General features: G+C 38.8%; 1 protein-coding gene across 1 annotated transcript in view; it reads left to right on the top strand.

The window, feature by feature from the left end:
- Positions 1-2,965: 2,965 nt before the first annotated feature.
- LOC118745672 (metabotropic glutamate receptor-like) overlaps positions 2,966-19,330 on the top strand; it is a gene marked incomplete at its 3' end in the record, with an annotated part of 32,514 nt that continues 16,149 nt past the window's right edge. Inside the window, 1 exon segment of the mRNA XM_036479241.1 lies at positions 2,966-4,813. Coding sequence (XP_036335134.1) covers positions 3,237-4,813 — 1,577 coding nt within the window.

Here is a 19,330-nt window from a genome sequence, read left to right as displayed (position 1 = left end):
ACTGGAATAAAGTAAATGTTAATTCTTTTCTTTATTGGCGCAGTAACCGCCTAAGCGATTTTGGCCGTAAATGTTGATTAGGCAATTTTAAATTAGGCAATTTGTTATTGTTTAAGTTGGCAATTTATTTATATAAAATATGATACTAAGCTATTGTTGTCAATTAATTGGTAGTGAGTTGGTTGAACTGTTGGAATGGGTAGTTCCAGGGTGGTGGTGATTAATTGCCATCGCTGATGGAGATTTCCACAGAACCCTTGACCCTCAGGTTCTGGGAGAGATTTTAGAAGTTCACCGACGATTAAGTGCCCTGGCGTTCGAGCTTCGAGGTCGACTGCAGTTGTCGTGCCCTCACATAACTTGCGGGAGTTCACGCAGGCATCCACTTCTGTCAGTAACGTATTGAATTCCTCGTACAACAGCAGAGTTTCGCCCAAAAGGCGTTTTAGATGGTACTTGATACGCTTGATACCGGTTTCCCAGTATCCACCCATATTAGGCGCGGTCGGTGGATTGAAACGCCACTCTATGTTGGAATCGGCCAAAAATTATTGAAGAGTGACGTTTGCCATGCACTTTTCATTTCCGCTGCGAAATTCCTTCTCGGCGCCGACGAAATTCGAATAATGATCGGAGAACATAGTCTTGCAATAACCGATTGATGAATAGTTTGAACGCGTTGAGAAACGAAGACCCCGATAAGTCTCCTACGAATTCTAGGTGCATTGCGCCAGTACACATGCAAATAAACGGGCAAATGTAGCCTTTCGCAGATTGCGCCCTCTGATGCGCATTTTGGGTTAGGTATCTAAAATGTGCACTTAAGCATAAACGCAGCAAAGCAAAATATACAGTATAATTGTTTTATTACAGGGGACTCTGTACCAAATTCACAAACTGAAACTTACTAAAATTAAAATTATATCACAAAACACTTCACACTTCACAAAAATTACTTGAACCTCTATTTGCATGAAGAAAAAGTGAGTGTTCAAGCAGGTTGAATGCTTGTAGGCCATAAATGTAGCTTCGATTGGTCACTCCGCTGCACATTAAGTCAAATAATTCATTTGGCTGTGCGAAAGCCCAATTTCGTAAAGGCAGTTTTACATTATTTTTTGTTGCCATTCTGTAGGGAATACACCAAAATAACAGAAACTTCACTTTGTTTTTGTAAAATAAAAAACACCGTTAGACAGCAATAAACCAAAGTTACACTTTCAAAACGTTATTGACACGTTGTTTCAGCAACCGGTTTGTTTTTTAAGTTTCAAGTGCGTTTTTTTGTAGAGTTCAGATAATTAAAGCAAAATTTTAATGGAAAACAAAATTATAAGTGAAAACCTACGGCCCAATAAAAAAGTGGTTTTTTATCATTTCTTTACAAAAAAACTGCGTTATTTGGAAATGGAAATGGATAAATTAAGATGTAAAGAGTTGATTTTATTTTACTTAGCCCGCCGTTTTTAGCCGTTTTCAAGAAAAACGTTTTCTTTCTGGGCTATCGTGCTATTACAAAAGGCGACTTGCTTGAAGTTTGCCCGATTGGATGTTAAAAAAAAAAGTTTTTTTCGGTTGTCAACCATGTTGAAAAAGATATGGTGCTGCTGATATTTGCGAAAGTTCCATGAAACTCTTAGGAGAAAAAACGCGTCTTTTTTTTATTAGGGAAAACAATTTGGAAATGATGCTAGAATGCGTTTCTTGCTGATGAAAATCTTTTTGAAAAATAAAAGCCAACTGTGTCGACCAGCAGCCGGATTCTAACTTTCGCTATCGCTATAATGCTAAAATACGAAAGCTAACATTTTTCCGAATTTTTAGCTATCTCCAAGAATTGCGGTTCTGTCCTCCCTTTCGCTAAAAATAGCTTAGCCTAAATTTTTTGGTGATAAATAGTAAATTTTAATGGTGATAAATAATGAAAATGGAAGTATGTGATAGCAAAAAAATAGCAAAATAGACACTTGCGCCTTCGCAAAAAGGCAAATCCTTGAGAGAATTTACGGATTGAAATTTCGAAACTTTTTACTCAAAGTGAATAGAGCTTTGAACATTCTTACCACAAATTGGTTTCAAAAACATTCGTATTCTTTTCAGGAAGTTACCAGCGATTTTTGGTAAATATGTCACAAAGCAGCATATGCATTCTGAATATAAATAATATCGGTGGAGAATTTGGAAATACTGAAACCTCAAGTGAAAATGAAGTGTTTTATGAAGACTAACTGCTTAAGGAATCTCTCCTGGAGGCATATCTGCGGGACATGTGGTAAATATTTTTCTTTTTTAATTTAGGCATTTCAGTAATGCCATAATTAATCGCTAAAATGGTTTCTTTTATGCACATGTGCCCATACTTATTTTATTATGTAGCTCATTTTAAGGGGGAGGGGGTTGAGTATGGTAAGAAAATAACTTGTGTCAAAACCAAACTAATTTGACAATGTTTTTGAGTACTACCTAAACACATATACTCATCATTGAACATACAAAAAAGCAGAAAAGTCTGTTTTACGAAGCCAAGTCATGTTTTCACCTTTTATTTACTGCCTTTACACTTTTTAACGTTTACCATCTTTTTACATTAAAATAATGCAATATTTTAGCTGCTATTAATTTCGCACAGAAAAGGTTATCATTTGACCCAATGTGTACTGTGATTGGTCACTCCGCTGTGAATCAAGTTAGATACCTGTAATTTAACTTTATTTCACGAGTTGATCCCGATCGCCCATCCCCAAATAAAATCCTGTATCCGCCGCTAGCCCAAAAGTCCATAGTTTGCTAATATTTTTTTCTTTTTATTTCAAAACTTATAATCGGTGCGGTCCGTGCTTAAAGTTTTAATTGATACATATTTACGTTTCGAGTTCTGTATACACGCATGCTGTAAAATATTAGTACAGACTTAAATGTTTTATCATCCTAACGATGTAAATCTTTCTTGCTTTTCCAGAATACACCTCCTGATTATCTCTTTTAAAGAAATTTTCATTCGTCTGTATATATGTATGTACGTGAGTGTTATCGTTTATGTGCCATTACAAAAGTCTTCCAATGACAAATAGGATAAAACTAACCAACTCCACCTAAATTAGATTAAATTATCAACTTGTACTTACTAAATATGTGTGCCAAAGAAGTTGAAATTTTTAACGAGAACTGCGTTTAAGCGACCACTTTTTATAAGGTGTTCCAAATAAGATTATACTCCTTTGGATAATTCATTCAATATGAGGTGGTTGATTGTATCAAGAATTTGTAGCTTAATCCGCGAGCATAAATTTCGAAAGGTCTTTTACGTTTTACTAATACTAAGTGTAGATATACAGAACCAGTTTTTATGCAGTTCAGATCGAAAAATAATGGCTACGTCCTCATTGCTTAGTGTGACAGAAGCACCAATAACCGCTAATGAATTGCAGCCTAAAGAACCTAAAAATACTCATTCCTTTGAGTTCGTACCTGCAACATCCATGGGCGAAAGCCAACGCATAAAACACAGCGCTGGTAGGGGCAATCGCTCGGAGAGGATCCCCAGCGGTTCTGGAAAAAATGTGAATAGTACATCGTATCCAATAGAATTTTCAACTGTCACAACAACTGCCAAGCATACATCACAAGAAATGGTCTCAGTCAATTTGCCTGGTGATATCATAATGGGAGGTCTTTTCCCCGTACACGAGAAAGGCGATGGTACACCGTGTGGCCCGAAAATTTACAACCGTGGCGTACATCGCCTTGAAGCAATGCTCTATGCCGTCGACCGTGTAAACAGTGACAAGAGCCTGTTGCCTGACATTACGATAGGCGTTCATATACTTGATACCTGTTCCAGAGACACTTACGCACTGAATCAATCGCTGCAGTTTGTGCGCTCGTCTTTGAACAATCTGGATACTTCGGCGTTTGAGTGTTCCGATGATTCTGTGCCTCGCTTGCGCAAGAATGCCTCTTCTGGTCCTGTGTTTGGCGTGATCGGTGGTTCTTACAGTTCTGTTTCTTTGCAAGTAGCCAATCTCCTTAGACTGTTTCACATTCCGCAGATTTCTCCCGCGTCTACCGCCAAGACTCTATCAGATAAGACCCGTTTTGATTTATTTGCGCGCACAGTTCCACCGGATACGTTTCAGTCTGTAGCGCTAGTGGATATCATTAAGTGTTTCAACTGGTCCTACATCTCCACCATACACTCAGAGGGTTCTTATGGAGAATATGGAATTGAGGCATTTCACAAAGAGGCTACCGAACGTAATGTTTGTATAGCAGCTGCCGAGAAAGTGCCCAGTGCAGCTGACGACAAAATATTCGATGCTATCATTGCGAAGTTACAAAAAAAACCTAGTGCGCGGGGTGTAGTACTATTTACGAGGGCGGAGGATGCCCGCAGTATCCTATTAGCAGCTAAAAGGGCTAACTTGGCACATCCTTTTCATTGGATTGCGAGCGATGGTTGGGGAAAACAGCAGAAGCTACTGGATGGATTGGAAGGCATTGCAGAGGGCGCTATAACAGTGGAGCTGCAATCTGAAATTATTGAGGATTTCGATAAATATATGATGCAATTAACACCACAAACTAACAAGAGAAATCCCTGGTTCGAAGAATATTGGGAAGATACCTTTGATTGTGTTCTACCGAAGAATTTTGTTCAATCTGATGTACAACGGCACAGGAACGGAACAGTTTCGCAACAAAAGTTTTTCACTTCAAACGACAGCGGCACATTTCCACTACGGGGGAGCACAGCAGCAAGCATTGCAGGCGGTCGTATTTGCGATGAAAGACTTCGCCTTTCGGAGAAAGTTGGGTAAGTACGCAAATTAAGTGTAAGCCCAGTCACAGTTTTTAGGTAAGACAAGCTACATACTCTGATATACAAAAGAGAACGAATTTATGCCTGTAGTATTGGCAAGAAAAGTCAGTCTCGCTGAAGTAAAGTTCTTGCCCGACAATAGCTGAATGGACAACCGAGATCAGTAATCTACATATAAGACAGAGTAGTTTGACTTCTTCTTTCGATGTTAATAAGTTACAAAAATTATCAGGCAATGAAACTCGTACTGATTTCTCATCGACCGGCAGCTTTCCGTTCCAATGTACAGACCTCGGCTGATCAATAGCTTTGTAGTTAAATACGCATATTCGTAGCTAACTGCAACTGAATATTTCATGCAAGCATTTATCTCGTCCGCTGGTGTCGATCGAGAAATTCCAGGCAATGTTTGCCTAAAATCTCCTGCGAGCAATTTAATGCATTCCCGAATGGTTGAGCGTTTTTACGCAAATCTCACAATGATCGATCAAGAGCCTCAAGCTATTTTTTATGTGTTATCGTGCACTCATCTGAAACAATGGGTTTACATTTTTGTAATACTTTTCCCACATGGGATGCTCTGAAAATATTGCATGTGTGAGATTCGATGATTTGTACAATGCATGTGGGAGATGTCCAATGGCAACTTCGCAGCTGAATGAGCAGCCCTTCCACGTAGTAACAATGACGCAGCTATTCTAGACGTGGGGAGAGCTAAGGCTACGTTATTTTTTGATCGAACCGTTGTCAGAATCATCCTGATAATGAATGTTTTCCCAGTTGCTCCTGGACAAATTTCGCTAAACATTCGTAGCATCTCATCTCATTCAGCAAAAAAGTTTCTGGAAAATGTATGATTAGGTATATGTACATACATTTAACTCAGGTAAACTTTTAGATATTTTAAAGTCGGCAAATGCTCAAGCAGGCAAATTCTCTTTCCTCGCAGTTATGTACGTAGTAAGCTATGGCGACCCCAATTAAATTACATATAATTAAAAGATTACTGTTTTACAAAGCTAGGGAATGGAGACAGGAATTTTAAATTTTCACCGAGGATTTTTTAAATAGCTTGTATGAGATAATTAACGTTTTCCTTACGCCTTTTATTATTTTTTTTTTCATTGTTATGGGTGTTTTTGATTAATTTTTGCCTTGCGTAATTTGTACAGGCGGTCGCAGCGGTGTAGTTGTTAGCAGTGCGCGCTACTAATCCGCAGGGCCCGGGTTCAAGACAGGTTCAACCCAACATCAAAAAATAAAAAAATAATAAAGTTTTTTTCTACCAGCGAGTGTATTTTTTCCATGAAATACAGCTTCTCATAAAAACACAATCGCCGTTCGTAGTCAGCGTAAAACTGTTGGTCCTCCCCTTAGTGTGACAACCAGTGACGTAGCTAACATGGGTAGCACTCGGAGCGGATATTCAGGTGTCACTAGGGCTGCCAACATTTTCTAAAAAAATTATAGTATCTAATTTTTCAAAAAAATCTGAAAAAATATGGTAAACTTCAAATATATATCGTATCTATTCTATATACATATTTTTAAAGGCATTTTTCTGTTACCAAACTATATCTCCTTTAGCATTTTATCGAATTTAGTGAATGATATCTCATCACATCACGTCATTCACGTTGTTCAAATCAGGGTTCGGAAATTCTCACTCACATTCTCTCACGTTCGCGATCGATAATATTCCAAATCTATATTTGCATTCTTTTATCGCGAGTGAAAAATGCAAACAAATTTATCATCTCTCACATTCGGAATGCGATCGACAAAAAAATTTCCGCTGCTTTTCATTCGCGATCGAAATAAAATTATAGTTTAAAAAACTAGAACCTCCCTATTAAAATTGCCATTCGTACTGTCATCAGGTACATATGTAACTTGAGAATAGAAATCGCTGCATCTTTTAGGCGCATCAATATTACATAGTTACATCCCGGGTTAATAAAAGGAAGGTAAAAAGCAAAGAAATTTCCTCTCACTCGAATATGAGAGGTCCGAGCATTGCCGATGTCGGCCTCTCATAAATGAGAAAAACGATGCAAGTATCCATTCGCGATCACTGACAACAGCTTATCACGATAAACTTATCGCGAAAAATTTTCAACGATGTTGTATGGGAATATTTTTCGTGTTTGTTTTGGGTATGCATTTTGTTATGCATACTGCATACAAACATATGTACATATCGTCGTTTAAAGTACTAAACCGCGTATCGTCATTCTACAAAACCGCGTAACTGGCATTGGCTGCCAAAAATTGGATTTGCTCACACAAGCTCTTGGCTCAATGCTTATCCATTCGTCCTGAAATATACTAGCCAGAAATGCGATTGCTTTATAAAAAAGAGAACCATTTTGAAATATTAGTGTTTTAACTCTCTAGAAAATAATTTATGCAACCTCGCGGTTTCGCTTAATTTGATACGCGGTTTTTCATTTTGTTGATACGCGGTTTTGTACTTTAAACGATGATATGAATTATGGTGGTAATACGTGTAGTTAAAGTATATTCCAACTCTGCAAGAAATATATCTAATTATAGGCTAACTTTAAGTTGAATAGGAAGGAGCTAAGGGTCACTTATTATCTGTATATTTTCTTTGACGAAAGCTAACTATATTTCTATGGCGATGGCCGTGAAATAGTCAAGGTGGTTTACCTCTGCATTTGATGTAACTAACTTGTAACTAACTACTTTTGGACATAAAATATCAATAGGAAAATCAAAATGTTTTATTTTATTTTTTTTTTACTCCATTTTATTACATTTCATATTTGTTTCCATATTCTGCTGTAGGTGGTCGCATATTCGAACTCCGTCAGACATAACTTCAAAATGATAATATGAAATTTCGATCTTCCTTTTATTTGTCCTCAATTCGAAAAAGTATTTGCGAAGTGCAGGATATTTAAATAGAGACGCGTTTAAAGAAAGCAATCTCCTGCATTACTTGTCAACTAGTTTCAAGTTACCTTTTTGTAGCTAACTACAAGTTATATATTTTATAGAAATCCCGCAAAAAAGCTAACTACAAGTGGGTTATTTTTCATCAATTGATACTTTTTTTCTGCAGGGAGGCGTACACTTTTCAGTATAACTGTGTATCTGCATGTTATTTTAGTATAATTATTGCGTTTATTTATTATATCTAATAAATGGAACTTAGGGGGGATAAGATTGACTAATGAGAGAAGTGGGCGTCTGGTGAAGACTGAGAGTAAAGAAAAGCAGAAAAAACTATACATATAAATTTTTTTATTTCTTCTAAATGTTTTTATTCGCCATTATAAGGACTCGCAGAATTCCATCATACGAAGGTATGTATATATGTGTATGTATATATGTGTGCATGTACTTATATAAGTGCATAGTCATTTACTGAACAGTAGCGCAGAATGAGCAAAAATTTTGCAGCAATAATCAAATAATAGCTAAGCATTGGTTTTACTACGATCTTGCAAAGACGAAACAGATTTACTTGTGAGCCTTTTAGCCAGAAGTATGTATGTAGATACAATACTGCAGCAATATTGCGGATAAGCTGTTGTGAGAGATCGCGAATGAAGCACCCGCATTGTTTATCTCATTTATGTAGGTGCGCACCAAAAACTCTTACAAAATAAAATTTTATGCAGAACGTACGTATTTACGAATCATCTGGTATTCAGGGAAATCCCAACTAAAGCACACAACTCCGGACTTAGCGAAATGCAGTTTGAAGAAAAATTCACTACCTGCACTGAGAAAAAAACGCGTTGTAAGAATAAAAAATTTTTATTTGATTACCATTGAAAAATGCTCGTATTTAAATCTAGTGAAAAGTGTTAACGAAATGGATTTTTCCATCATACATACACTACATATAATGGAAATATTCAATTCAAATACGCCTGTATTAAAATGAAGCATTTTTCACTGCACCGATGGCGTTTTGCACGTCTCGTATGCTTTTTCATATGTAATTAAGAAAGTATATGTATACAAAGCATGCACAGCGGTGACAACAGATAAACATACATACATACATGGTACATGTTTATCTGCAAATGCACTAATCGCGAGCTGTGATGTTGATTCAAACTCAACATTTGAAAACACACTTCCATGTAGTGCTGTAGCTGAGTGTGCAAAGACGCTTGATACAATTGGTTGCTTCTAAGAGGGTCCGGGTTCAATTACCATCAGACGGGAACATAAAATAAATTCTTTTTTTCTTCTTAATTATAATTTCGTATAACGAAAAAGCATCTGCGCACTTCACAACGACTTTTTTTTATAACGTACATACTCAAATTTAAAACGAGTTGGGTTGGTGCTCTTTTATATGAGTATTTTTTTAAATTTAGCACGTTTTTTTTTAATTTTAAAATTTTTTTCCCTCAGTGTGCTACAACTCTAAAATGAACGAAATCATTTGCGCTATTTCCGTAAATATTTCTAAAGCATACTAATTATTAGTGGAAAATAAACAAAAGGTAGGTAGGAAGTAGAGGTTTACGCCGACAGGCTTTGCGGCGGCGGCGTGGACAACTTCAAAAAGAAGCGCGTCTGGAAACGCCGGCGCTACTGTACATAAGGTAGATTCCAAAGATCCATGCGGCTTCTAATCTTATCATGTCATCAGATTATAATTCTATTTAATTCATTGATTGAATTAGTTTTAAATTTAAACTACGTTACTTCCTACTTGAATTCAAATGTTGAGTGTCTGCTGTTGATGGATGGGCGAACAGAAAAAAGTCTATATAGTATATACATTAGGGTGCCCATCGAAAATGATTTCAAGACCCTACCCCCTAATTTTATTCGTTTTTATGAGAAATATTATTGCCTATTTTTATAGATTTTTTAAAGGCCATTTAGAGGTCGCGACCTGTCGGACCTCTAAATGGCCTTTAAAAAATCCATAGGTCAGAAAATACGATTTTCTAGATTCATGAGTTTTTGAATTACTATTTTTGGTTGGATTTCAAAGAATTTTTTAAATTTTGACCATCGATAATTTCCACAATTTGAAAATATGTAGTACTAACATACAAAAAAAAGGATTTTCGATGGGCACCCTAATATACATACATCTCTATTTAATTCAATTTAAAGAAATAAAAAAATTTAAAGTGTAAGTTATTGGGGTAATTTATGTCGCTATCAATAATTTTTTGCAATATCAATTTTTTGCGGGTTATATATTGAAAATAAGGTTGGCCTACTTTTTTCCAAAGGTTTAACCCATCAACTCCCACCAGAACGGGCCTCTTTAACCCACTGTTTAAAAAATGGTTTATAAATGGTTAAATTTCCACTAATATATTAAGCGCCAAATTTTTCTAAGGAGAACAGAATGTAATGCAAAATAATAGTAATTTTTACCAAAAAGGGGGACTTGAACGCTGTATAGAAAATATTGCGATGCGCGGGAGCAAAACCTTTCTGGGGTTTGACCACCACTTCGGAATACTAACGTTATTTTCACACAGCCACCTAGCCACAGAATAAATTAACTTACGAATGTAAAAATTTGCAAAAAAAGTGTTTGCTTTTTATTAAAATTCTGTTTAAATTATTTAAAAAAACACACAGGAAAATCAACTAGTCTTTGTTTTATCTCCAATAATTGAGGAGTTAGATGCAATAAGGGCGCTTCTGATAAAACTGATTTCTGAGATATTGGCGTTAAAGTTTTTGATGTGTTATAACATCCTTGTTGTTGTAGTACATAAAAAAGTAGTATTGTTGCAGTATTGAAAAAAATTTTATACTGCGGAAAAATCGTCAGATTACCAGTATTCGACCTTAAATTAGGGTAATAAACGCTTTGGATCGAAAATCGTGTTACCTATGTTTTGTCTAAGTCGTTTTTGGAAATGTTCAGTGGCCCAAATTATGCAAAAAAATCCTTTTAAAAATGTAATTTTCATTTTGTAAAATAGTGTTTTTATACGAATGATTCAAACGATGTATTTCAATGTGCATATAACATGAAAATTTTGTACAAAATTCGTACACTTAAACGCAGTCTGTATGCGCAGAATTTTGTCGATTACTGGAGCCCTCAGTGTTGCTTACTACAGTGTTGCCATTCATCAATGCCTTTTCATAAACTTACCTTTTCAACTACAATTTTTCGTGCTATAATAGATCGTAGCTGTTAGTTTTTAACAAAAAACCGTATTCAATAGTAAATTTCAAATATTTTAAACATATTTTGAATAGGAACTTATAACTATTTTCTTCTTCTTCTTCTTCTTATTTGGCGCTGTAACCGCCTAAGCGATTTTGGCCGAGTCCAAAACAGCACGCCAGTCATATCTCTTCTGTGCTAACTGACGCCAATTGAAAATGCCAAGTGAAGCCAAGTCCTTCTCCACCTGGTCTTTCCAACGCAGAGGAGGCCTTCCTCTTCCTCTGTTCCCAGCATCGCGGCCCGCGTTGAATATTTTCAGAGCAGGAGCGTTTCTGTCCATCCGAACGACATGGCCAAGCCAGCGGAGCCGCTGAATTTTAATTCGCTGCACTATGTCTATATCGTTGTAAAGCTCATACAGCTCATCGTTAAATCGTCTGCGATATTCGCCATCACCAACGCGTAAAGGTCCGTAAATCTTTCGCAGAATCTTTCTCTCGAAAACTCCAAGAGCCGCCTCATCAGATGCTTTCATTGTCCATGCTTCCGCGCCATACACCAGCACAGGCATGATGAGTGACTTATAGAGTGTGATCTTTGTACGACGAGAGAGGACTTTACTTCTCAATTGCCTACTCAGCCCAAAGTAGCACTTGTTGGCAAGAGTGATTCTCCGTTGGATTTCAAGGCTGACATTATTATTGGTGTTAATGCTGGTTCCCAAATAAACGAAGTCGTCTACTTTTTCAAACTTGTAACTGTCAACAGTGACGTGGGTGCCAAGACGCGTATGCTCTGACTGTTTGTGTGCTGACAGGAGATACTTCGTTTTGTCCTCGTTCACCACCAGACCCATTCGCTTTGCTTCTCTATCCAATCCCGAGAAGGCAGAACAGACGTAGCCCTTGTTTTTACCGATAATATCGATGTCGTCGGCATACGCCAGCAATTGTACGCTCTTATAAAGTATTGTGCCTGAGCGGTTCAGTTCTGCGGCTCTTATTATCTTCTCCAACATAAGATTAAAGAAATCACACGAAAGGGAGTCCCCTTGTCTGAAACCTCGTTTGGTATCAAACGGCTCGGAGAGGTCCTTCCCTATTCTGACGGAGCTGGTGGTATTGCTCAACGTCATTTTACACAGCCGTATTAGTTTCGCGGGGATACCAAATTCAGACATCGCGGCATAAAGGCAACTTCTCTTCGTGCTGTCGAAAGCGGCTTTGAAATCGACAAATAGATGGTGTGTGTCGGTCCTATTCTCGCGGGTCTTTTCCAAGATTTGGCGTATTGTGAATACCTGATCTATGGTGGATTTTCCAGGCCTAAAGCCACACTGATAAGGTCCAATCAGCTCGTTGACGGTGGGCTTCAGTCTTTCGCACAATACGCTCGATAAGACCTTGTAACCTATGCTTAGAAGGCTAATTCCGCGGTAGTTGGCGCGTATGGCGGGGTCGCCTTTCTTGTGGATTGGGCAGAGCACACTTAAATTCCAGTCGTCGGGCATGCGTTCATCTGACCATATTCTGCATACGAGCTGATGCATGCACCTCATCAGCTCCTCGCCGCCGTACTTGAATAGCTCGGCTGGCAGGTCGTCAGCTCCAGCAGCTTTGTTGTTTTTCAGCCGCGTAATCGCTATTCGTACCTCGTCATAGTCAGGCGGTGGGACAGCTACTCCATCATCATCGACTGGGGACTCGGGTTCGTCTTCCTCACTACTTTCAGCGCTGCTACCATTCAGTAGGTTATAAAAGTGTTCCCTCCACAATTTAAGTATATTCTGGACATCGGTCACTAGGTCGCCATTGTTGTTCTTACAGGAGTTCGCCCCGGTCTTGAAACCTTCCGTAAGTCGCCTAACCCTCTGGTAGAATTTTCGGGCGTTCTTCCTGTCGGCCAGCATCTCAAGCTCTTCGCACTCACGTATTTCGGCCTCTCTCTTCTTATTGCGGCAAATACGTCTCGCTTCCTTCTTCAGTTCCCTATAACGGTCCCACATGGCTCGCGTTGCGCCCGATCGCAGCGTGGCCCTGTAGGCGGCATCTTTTTTCTCTGCGGCTTCTTGACATTCCTCATCGTACCAGTTGTTCTTTCGGGCTCGCTGAAATCCAACTACTTCTTCGGCGGCGGTACTTAATGATCGGGAAATGTGTCGAGTGGCGAATAAATTGGCCGTCTGTTGTGATTGCAGCTTTTCGACGTTAAGCTTTCCTTGCATTGTTGGGCGCACATTTTTTGCTGCACAGAGGCGGGTGCGTATTTTGGCTACAACAAGATAGTGGTCCGAGTCGATGTTTGGCCCTCGGAGTGTACGTACGTCCAAAACGCTTGAAGCATGCCTTCCGTCTATCACAACATGATCGATTTGGTTTCTCGTTTTTCGATCTGGAGACAGCCATGTAGCTTGGTGGATGTTCTTATGCTGGAACCTAGTACTACATATTACCATATTTCGGGCCCCGGCGAAGTCGATCAGCCTCAGTTCGTTATCGGACGTTTCGTCGTGGAGGCTGAATTTTCCGACAGTGGCGCCAAAGATCCCTTCCTTGCCCACCTTGGCATTAAAATCGCCAAGCACGATTTTGACATCGTGTCGGGGGCAGCGCTCATATGTACGTTCCAAGCGCTCATAGAAGAGATCCTTGGACGCCTCATCCTTCTCTTCCGTCGGGGCATGGGCGCAGATGAGCGAGATGTTGAAGAATCTAGCTTTGATGCGGATTGTGGCTAGACGTTCGTCCACCGGGGTGAACGCCAGTACTCGGCGACGGAGTCTCTCTCCTACCACGAATCCAACACCGAATTTGCGCTCCTTTACGTGGCAACTGTAGTAGACGTCGCAAGGCTTCACGCTTACTTTACCTTGCCCCGTCCATCGCATTTCTTGGATGGCGGTGATGTCAGCCTTTGTCTTCCCGAGGACATCAACCAGCCGGGCAGAGGCACCTTCCCCATTAAGGGTCCGGATATTCCAGGTGCATACCCTTAAATCATAGTCCTTTATACGTTTGCCGTGGTCGTCATCAGAAAAAGGGGGTCTCATCCGAGGCTTGTTGGAATTTTTCATTGGGCGGGGTTTTAACGTGGCGGGACCCAAACCCAGCGCACGCGAAGTTTTACGCCTTCTCACTTTAGCTCGCTCCCAAACGGGTGTTTGGTTGCTACCCAGAGGATACGTGGATATAAGTATCCGGACGTTGTGAGCTGCGATTTGAACCGTACGCACAAGAATCGCTTCTGGCCACTCCCAGGTGAATGGCAGTCAAAAGTTTTCCACTTCTGCGCACGGAACCATCCTCCATCCATCCATATAACTATTTTACCATCTGCAAAACTGACGAAGTGGCAACCATCTATAAAAGGAAGAAATCAGCTGACACGGAAAAATCTAAATTCCGCAGATTTCTGCACTACGGGCTACAACTACAGAAAAAATTCTGCGTTGTTGAGTTTTCATTTACATCGCGCTCTGGTAAGACAGATCGTGTCAGCTGACTCGGGTTTACGTACCGGTAGGTTTACGTGCTTGACTAATTTCAGCATTAGCTATTATTTGATTATTGCTGCAAAATTTTTTCTCATTCTGCGCTACTGTTCAGTAGATAACTATGCACTTATACCCTGCAGTGAAAAGCTAAACCAGTATGCACAAATTCCAGTTCATGAACTATTATTTAAGGATAAAAGTCATTATTATTTAAGGATAAAAGTCAGTTCGTTATGAACCATAATTATACCAGTTCCGCGCGGAAAAAAGTAAACTAGTTGGTAGAAATTAAAGTTCGAAAGCTGGTATTAAATGGGAAAGTCATACCAGTTCGTCATGGACTATAATTATACCAGTTCTCCGCAGTGAAATGCCAAACCAGCCAGTATAAATACTAGTTCATTAACCAGTATGTGCTAAAGCGACGGCCTACCATTTCGGCGATTTCGAACAACTTATGCGATCAGGCATAACCAAAACCAAAACGTGGTTAATTGCTTTCATCACAAATATCGGCTGTGGCGTCGAGTGAAGACTACCGATTCTGGTTCTGAGATCTCAGGTTCGAGTGCGCGTGGAGGTTGTTAAAGTAAAGTAAGTAAATTAATTTAAATAATTATTTCAATTTAAATATAAAATAAAAATTGTACTTAAATTTAATTTGATTTGGAAAAAACGTAAATACTCAAATACCATAAAAAATGGAAATAAATAATCTTTGTTCTTTTTAAAACAATAAATTTAAAAATTACACAAGAGATATAAATAAAAAAATAAACAAATAAAAAAAAATAAAAAAAGATTCGCTCACTGGGATTCGAACTCGGATCTCTTGATTTGGCGTGCCAAAGCTTTACTCTATCGACCATTGCCACTGTTGCAGCGCCGCGAGCAAAATGTCATACTTAAAATACGACCGCGCTAGGCGACGCGACACGACACTACACAGCGCGGCAAAATATTCTTTGCATGGATTCTTTTGGAGCATACCGCACTACGCTGCAGCGGAGCTACGCGACGCAACGCTGCGCGACAAAGTTGACCAACTAGGCAAAAATGTCGCGTCGCGTGGTGTGGCGCAGTTCCGGTGCAGCATAGAGCGGTATACCCAGCGGAGCGACATAACATTTCGTACTATATTTTTAACTTGAAGAAATTGATTTCGAATTGTGAGTGAATATTCACATGCATTTCATTCAAGAAGAAAATTTTATGTAAAGAAGCATAACAGTTGAGGAGAATTCGCCAAGGAAAATAAAAGTAAAAGGCATTAACATTACATCAGCGTCACTGGCATCCATCTTGTTTGAAGGTTTTGACGCAAATAAAAAAAAAGATTTTACGGAGTGGTGCGCCGCTGCAGTTTCAGTGCGGTATACCAAAAAGTGTCGCCCCGTTGCGCGTAGTGCCGCTGCAGTGTCGCGTCGCTTAGTGCGGTCGTACCTTTATGCTTTTCACGGGGGATGAATAGGCAGTCTATCCCGTCAACTGGTATGATGCTACTGGTATTTCTGCTGGTAGCGTGCTGATGCAGGAGCGGACAATTGACATCTCGTATGACACCGCCATGTTAAAAATACCAGTCGCTAACATTGAAAAAGGATACAACGTGAACTAGTTGGGCTAAAACGCAAACTGGTAGCATTCTGGTTCACAACTGGTAGCTTTCCCTGCAGGGTATAAGCACATGAATATGGATACACACATATATACATACATATGTATGCGGTCGCGAAAATATATGAAGCCGATTACAATTGTACCAAGCAGTCATAAATATTAGTTGCGATCCCGTACGAGTCCGGACTAGTCAGAAATAGTCAGAATCAGTACTCCGTTCTCTGACTATTGAGAGGACACAAAAGAGAGTAAATACGGTTCCCTCTCTGTCAGAAGTTACCAGTTTTAGTCCGAGAATTTTTTGCTGGTAAATTCAGGTAAATGTGTCAAACGATCAGCAACGATTGGCAACCAAATTGTAAACAAAAGAAAATTGCACTCTGCTAATTCATGTTGAAAAGTATTTAATTACTTGCTTAAGTGGATTCTAATGAATTTGAAAGTATTTTTGGTTATTTACATGTGTGAGCTGAGTGTGTTATATACAAAATAAGCAAACATTTACAACCAAAATTTGGAGGTTATGTTGAAGTTGACAGAAGTTACCATTTTTTACTAGAAAGCGATCCCGTACTTTTCAATGTTACTCTCTCGCTCTGAGCGAATTTTTATTTTTTGACAGTTTTACTAGTCCGAGTCCGAGGAATACGGGATTCAGATATGTCGAAGCAATCATTATATTTGTTAAAATCTTGGCATAAACACCGTAAAGCATCATGCATTTCAAAGTTTAATTTACAAATGCTCAACACAACCGTGGCGCAGTCGGGAAAGTGAGCGAGTCGACCATGTTTACCTCATAAACTGAACAGAAATACAGTTCACCAGCTGAACGATAAGGTGCAATGTAAGGGTTTACTTGTTATTTATTCAAAATCTCAAGTAAGGTTTTCTTAATGGTAAAAAGTGAGTCGGAGGTGTCAAAATAATAATGCTTATTAAAGTCCTGGCATAGGCAACGAAAAGCATCATGCACTTTAAAATTTGTTCTACAAATAGTTAGCTTCATGGGCTTGTAATGTCTAGAAGGTCTAGTAGGAATACAAAACGTTATCTGGTTCAGTAGAAAGGGACTATTGACCAACCCGCTCAAAATCTTAATCATGAACAAAACCCCGAGCATCTCTCTACGGCTGTGAAGCGTTGGCAAATTTATGAGTTTCAAGCGGCTTTTGTACGGTGGGAGATTTAATGTCGAATCCCAAGGCAAATTGTTTAATGCGAATAATAAGAATTGTTTCTGTACCGACTCGAGTCTGTCAGAATGCGTTTAATATCTAGGGTTCCATACGACGGACCCGTATTCTAAGATCGGCCTGACTAGGGTGGTGAAGAGAGCTTTCGTGACATAAGGATCTCTGAATTCTTTAGCTCAGCGTTTGATGAAAGTCCAAGCCGCTCTATTAACTCAAGAGTTTACATGGGACTTGAATTCAAGCTTAGGGTCCATGGTTACGATGAAATTAGTTACCTGATCAACACTATGTTCACAAATGCGGTAGCTATATGCTTGAAAGCGTCTTCTAGAGAAACACGTAAATTTACACTTCTTCAAGTTAAGTGACAGAATTTACTTCGCACCATTTAGACACATTACTAAGGTCCGCCTGTAATTGTTCTCTGTCTCCTGGAGCCCCAATGAACTTAAATAACTTAACGTCGGCTGCGTACATTAAGCAATTCGAATACTTAAAAATATTTGGAAGATCGTTGATGAATAAAAGAAACAGAAGGGGCCAAGGTGGCTACCTTGAGGTACACCTGACGTCACAAGAATTACCCGAGATGAACATTTTTTAAAGATAACCCTCTGTTTCCTGCCAATGAAATAAGAAGAAAGCCAGCGCAGCAGGATTGGAAGGAAGCCAATTATATCAAGTTTGTATATTAGAGTTGAATGAGATACTTTATCAAATGCTTTGCTGAAATCAGTGTAAATGACGTCAGTTTGACAGTTACTTTTGAAACCATTGTTCACATTTGTAGTGAATTCAAGAAGGTTTGATACGGTTGATTTACCTTTGTTCTTGTTTACCGTGTTGTGATACACCGATAACAGGCGTTACGGAATAAGATAGTTCTTCCGTAACGATTTCTTCAAATACTTTAGGAATGGCACACAGCTTAGCGATTCCCTTATAATTCGCAATATTCGACCTCTTCCATTTTTATACAGCGGCCGTACTCCTTCCACAAAGAGGGGAAAACTACTTGCTTTAGAGAAGCATTGAAGATGTTTGTTAATGGCTTATATAGATAATCTGCACAACTTATTAGCACACAGGAGGGAATACCATCCGGACCGCTTAAAAAAAAATTTTAAACTATTCAATTGAAGGAGAACATTGTCAGCAGAGATTGAAGGAATACGGATGTGGTCAAACTGTGGGAGTGGAAAAGGATAGCTAGAAGTTTCTTCATTTGGCTCGACAGAATAGTTCGATTCAAAATAATTTGCATACATATCAGCAATTATATTATCATCACTAGAAATGACATCATCTAATTTCAGTGTTGAGGGAAACCCATTCATTTTACGTTTTGAGTTAACAAAATGATAAAGTGACTTGGGATTAGAAACGATGTTAATGCGAATTGTATTAATGTAACTCCTATAACATTTTCTGTTTAACGAAAGATGACGAAGGATGGAGTACGCGGCGTAGCACAGTGTTTCGACTATATGGAGACAGGTAGAAAAAATCATGGTGACAGTTGATAAAAAAAAAAACGGTTGGACTTAGAGAGGGAAAAGTAAACGTCATAAATACCAAATTTTACATTATTTACCCACCCCTCTTCTTTACGAACGATACATTTCCAAAAAAATACTGAAATGGGCGCGATACCGACTAATCAGTTTAGTTGCCTTTAGCGATCAACCGATTAAAGAAAGTGTTTCTTCTTCGACTGTGATCAAATATTTAAATATCGTGGAATATTCAGGTGAAGATATTTATCATTTACTTTCCTATTTTCTTACCAAAAAATTTACTTTGAAATGTAGATGCTGAAGATTATTAATAAAAAAAGTGTGAGTACCGGTCCTTCAGGTCTTGAAATTAGACAAATGTTTTAGAGAATTTTATGTAGTTTTCGAATATATAAATTGATCTTTGCGCGCGACTTTGCAAATATATGTATTTTTGTTTTATGAGAAAGGAAAGCAGGAAATAAAAATTTAGCAAAATTCCATCCCATTTAATGACTGGGCCCACATTTTTGTGAGTTTTGGACGTTTTAGTGATCCAATCTTTCC

This window comes from Rhagoletis pomonella, unplaced genomic scaffold, assembly GCF_013731165.1.
Source record: "Rhagoletis pomonella isolate Grant_MI unplaced genomic scaffold, Rhpom_1.0 Rhpom_scaffold_00009, whole genome shotgun sequence".
NCBI lineage: Eukaryota > Metazoa > Arthropoda > Insecta > Diptera > Tephritidae > Rhagoletis > Rhagoletis pomonella.
The sequence above is the reverse complement of the archived record's forward strand: the minus strand, read 5'-3'. Positions and strand labels throughout refer to the sequence as shown.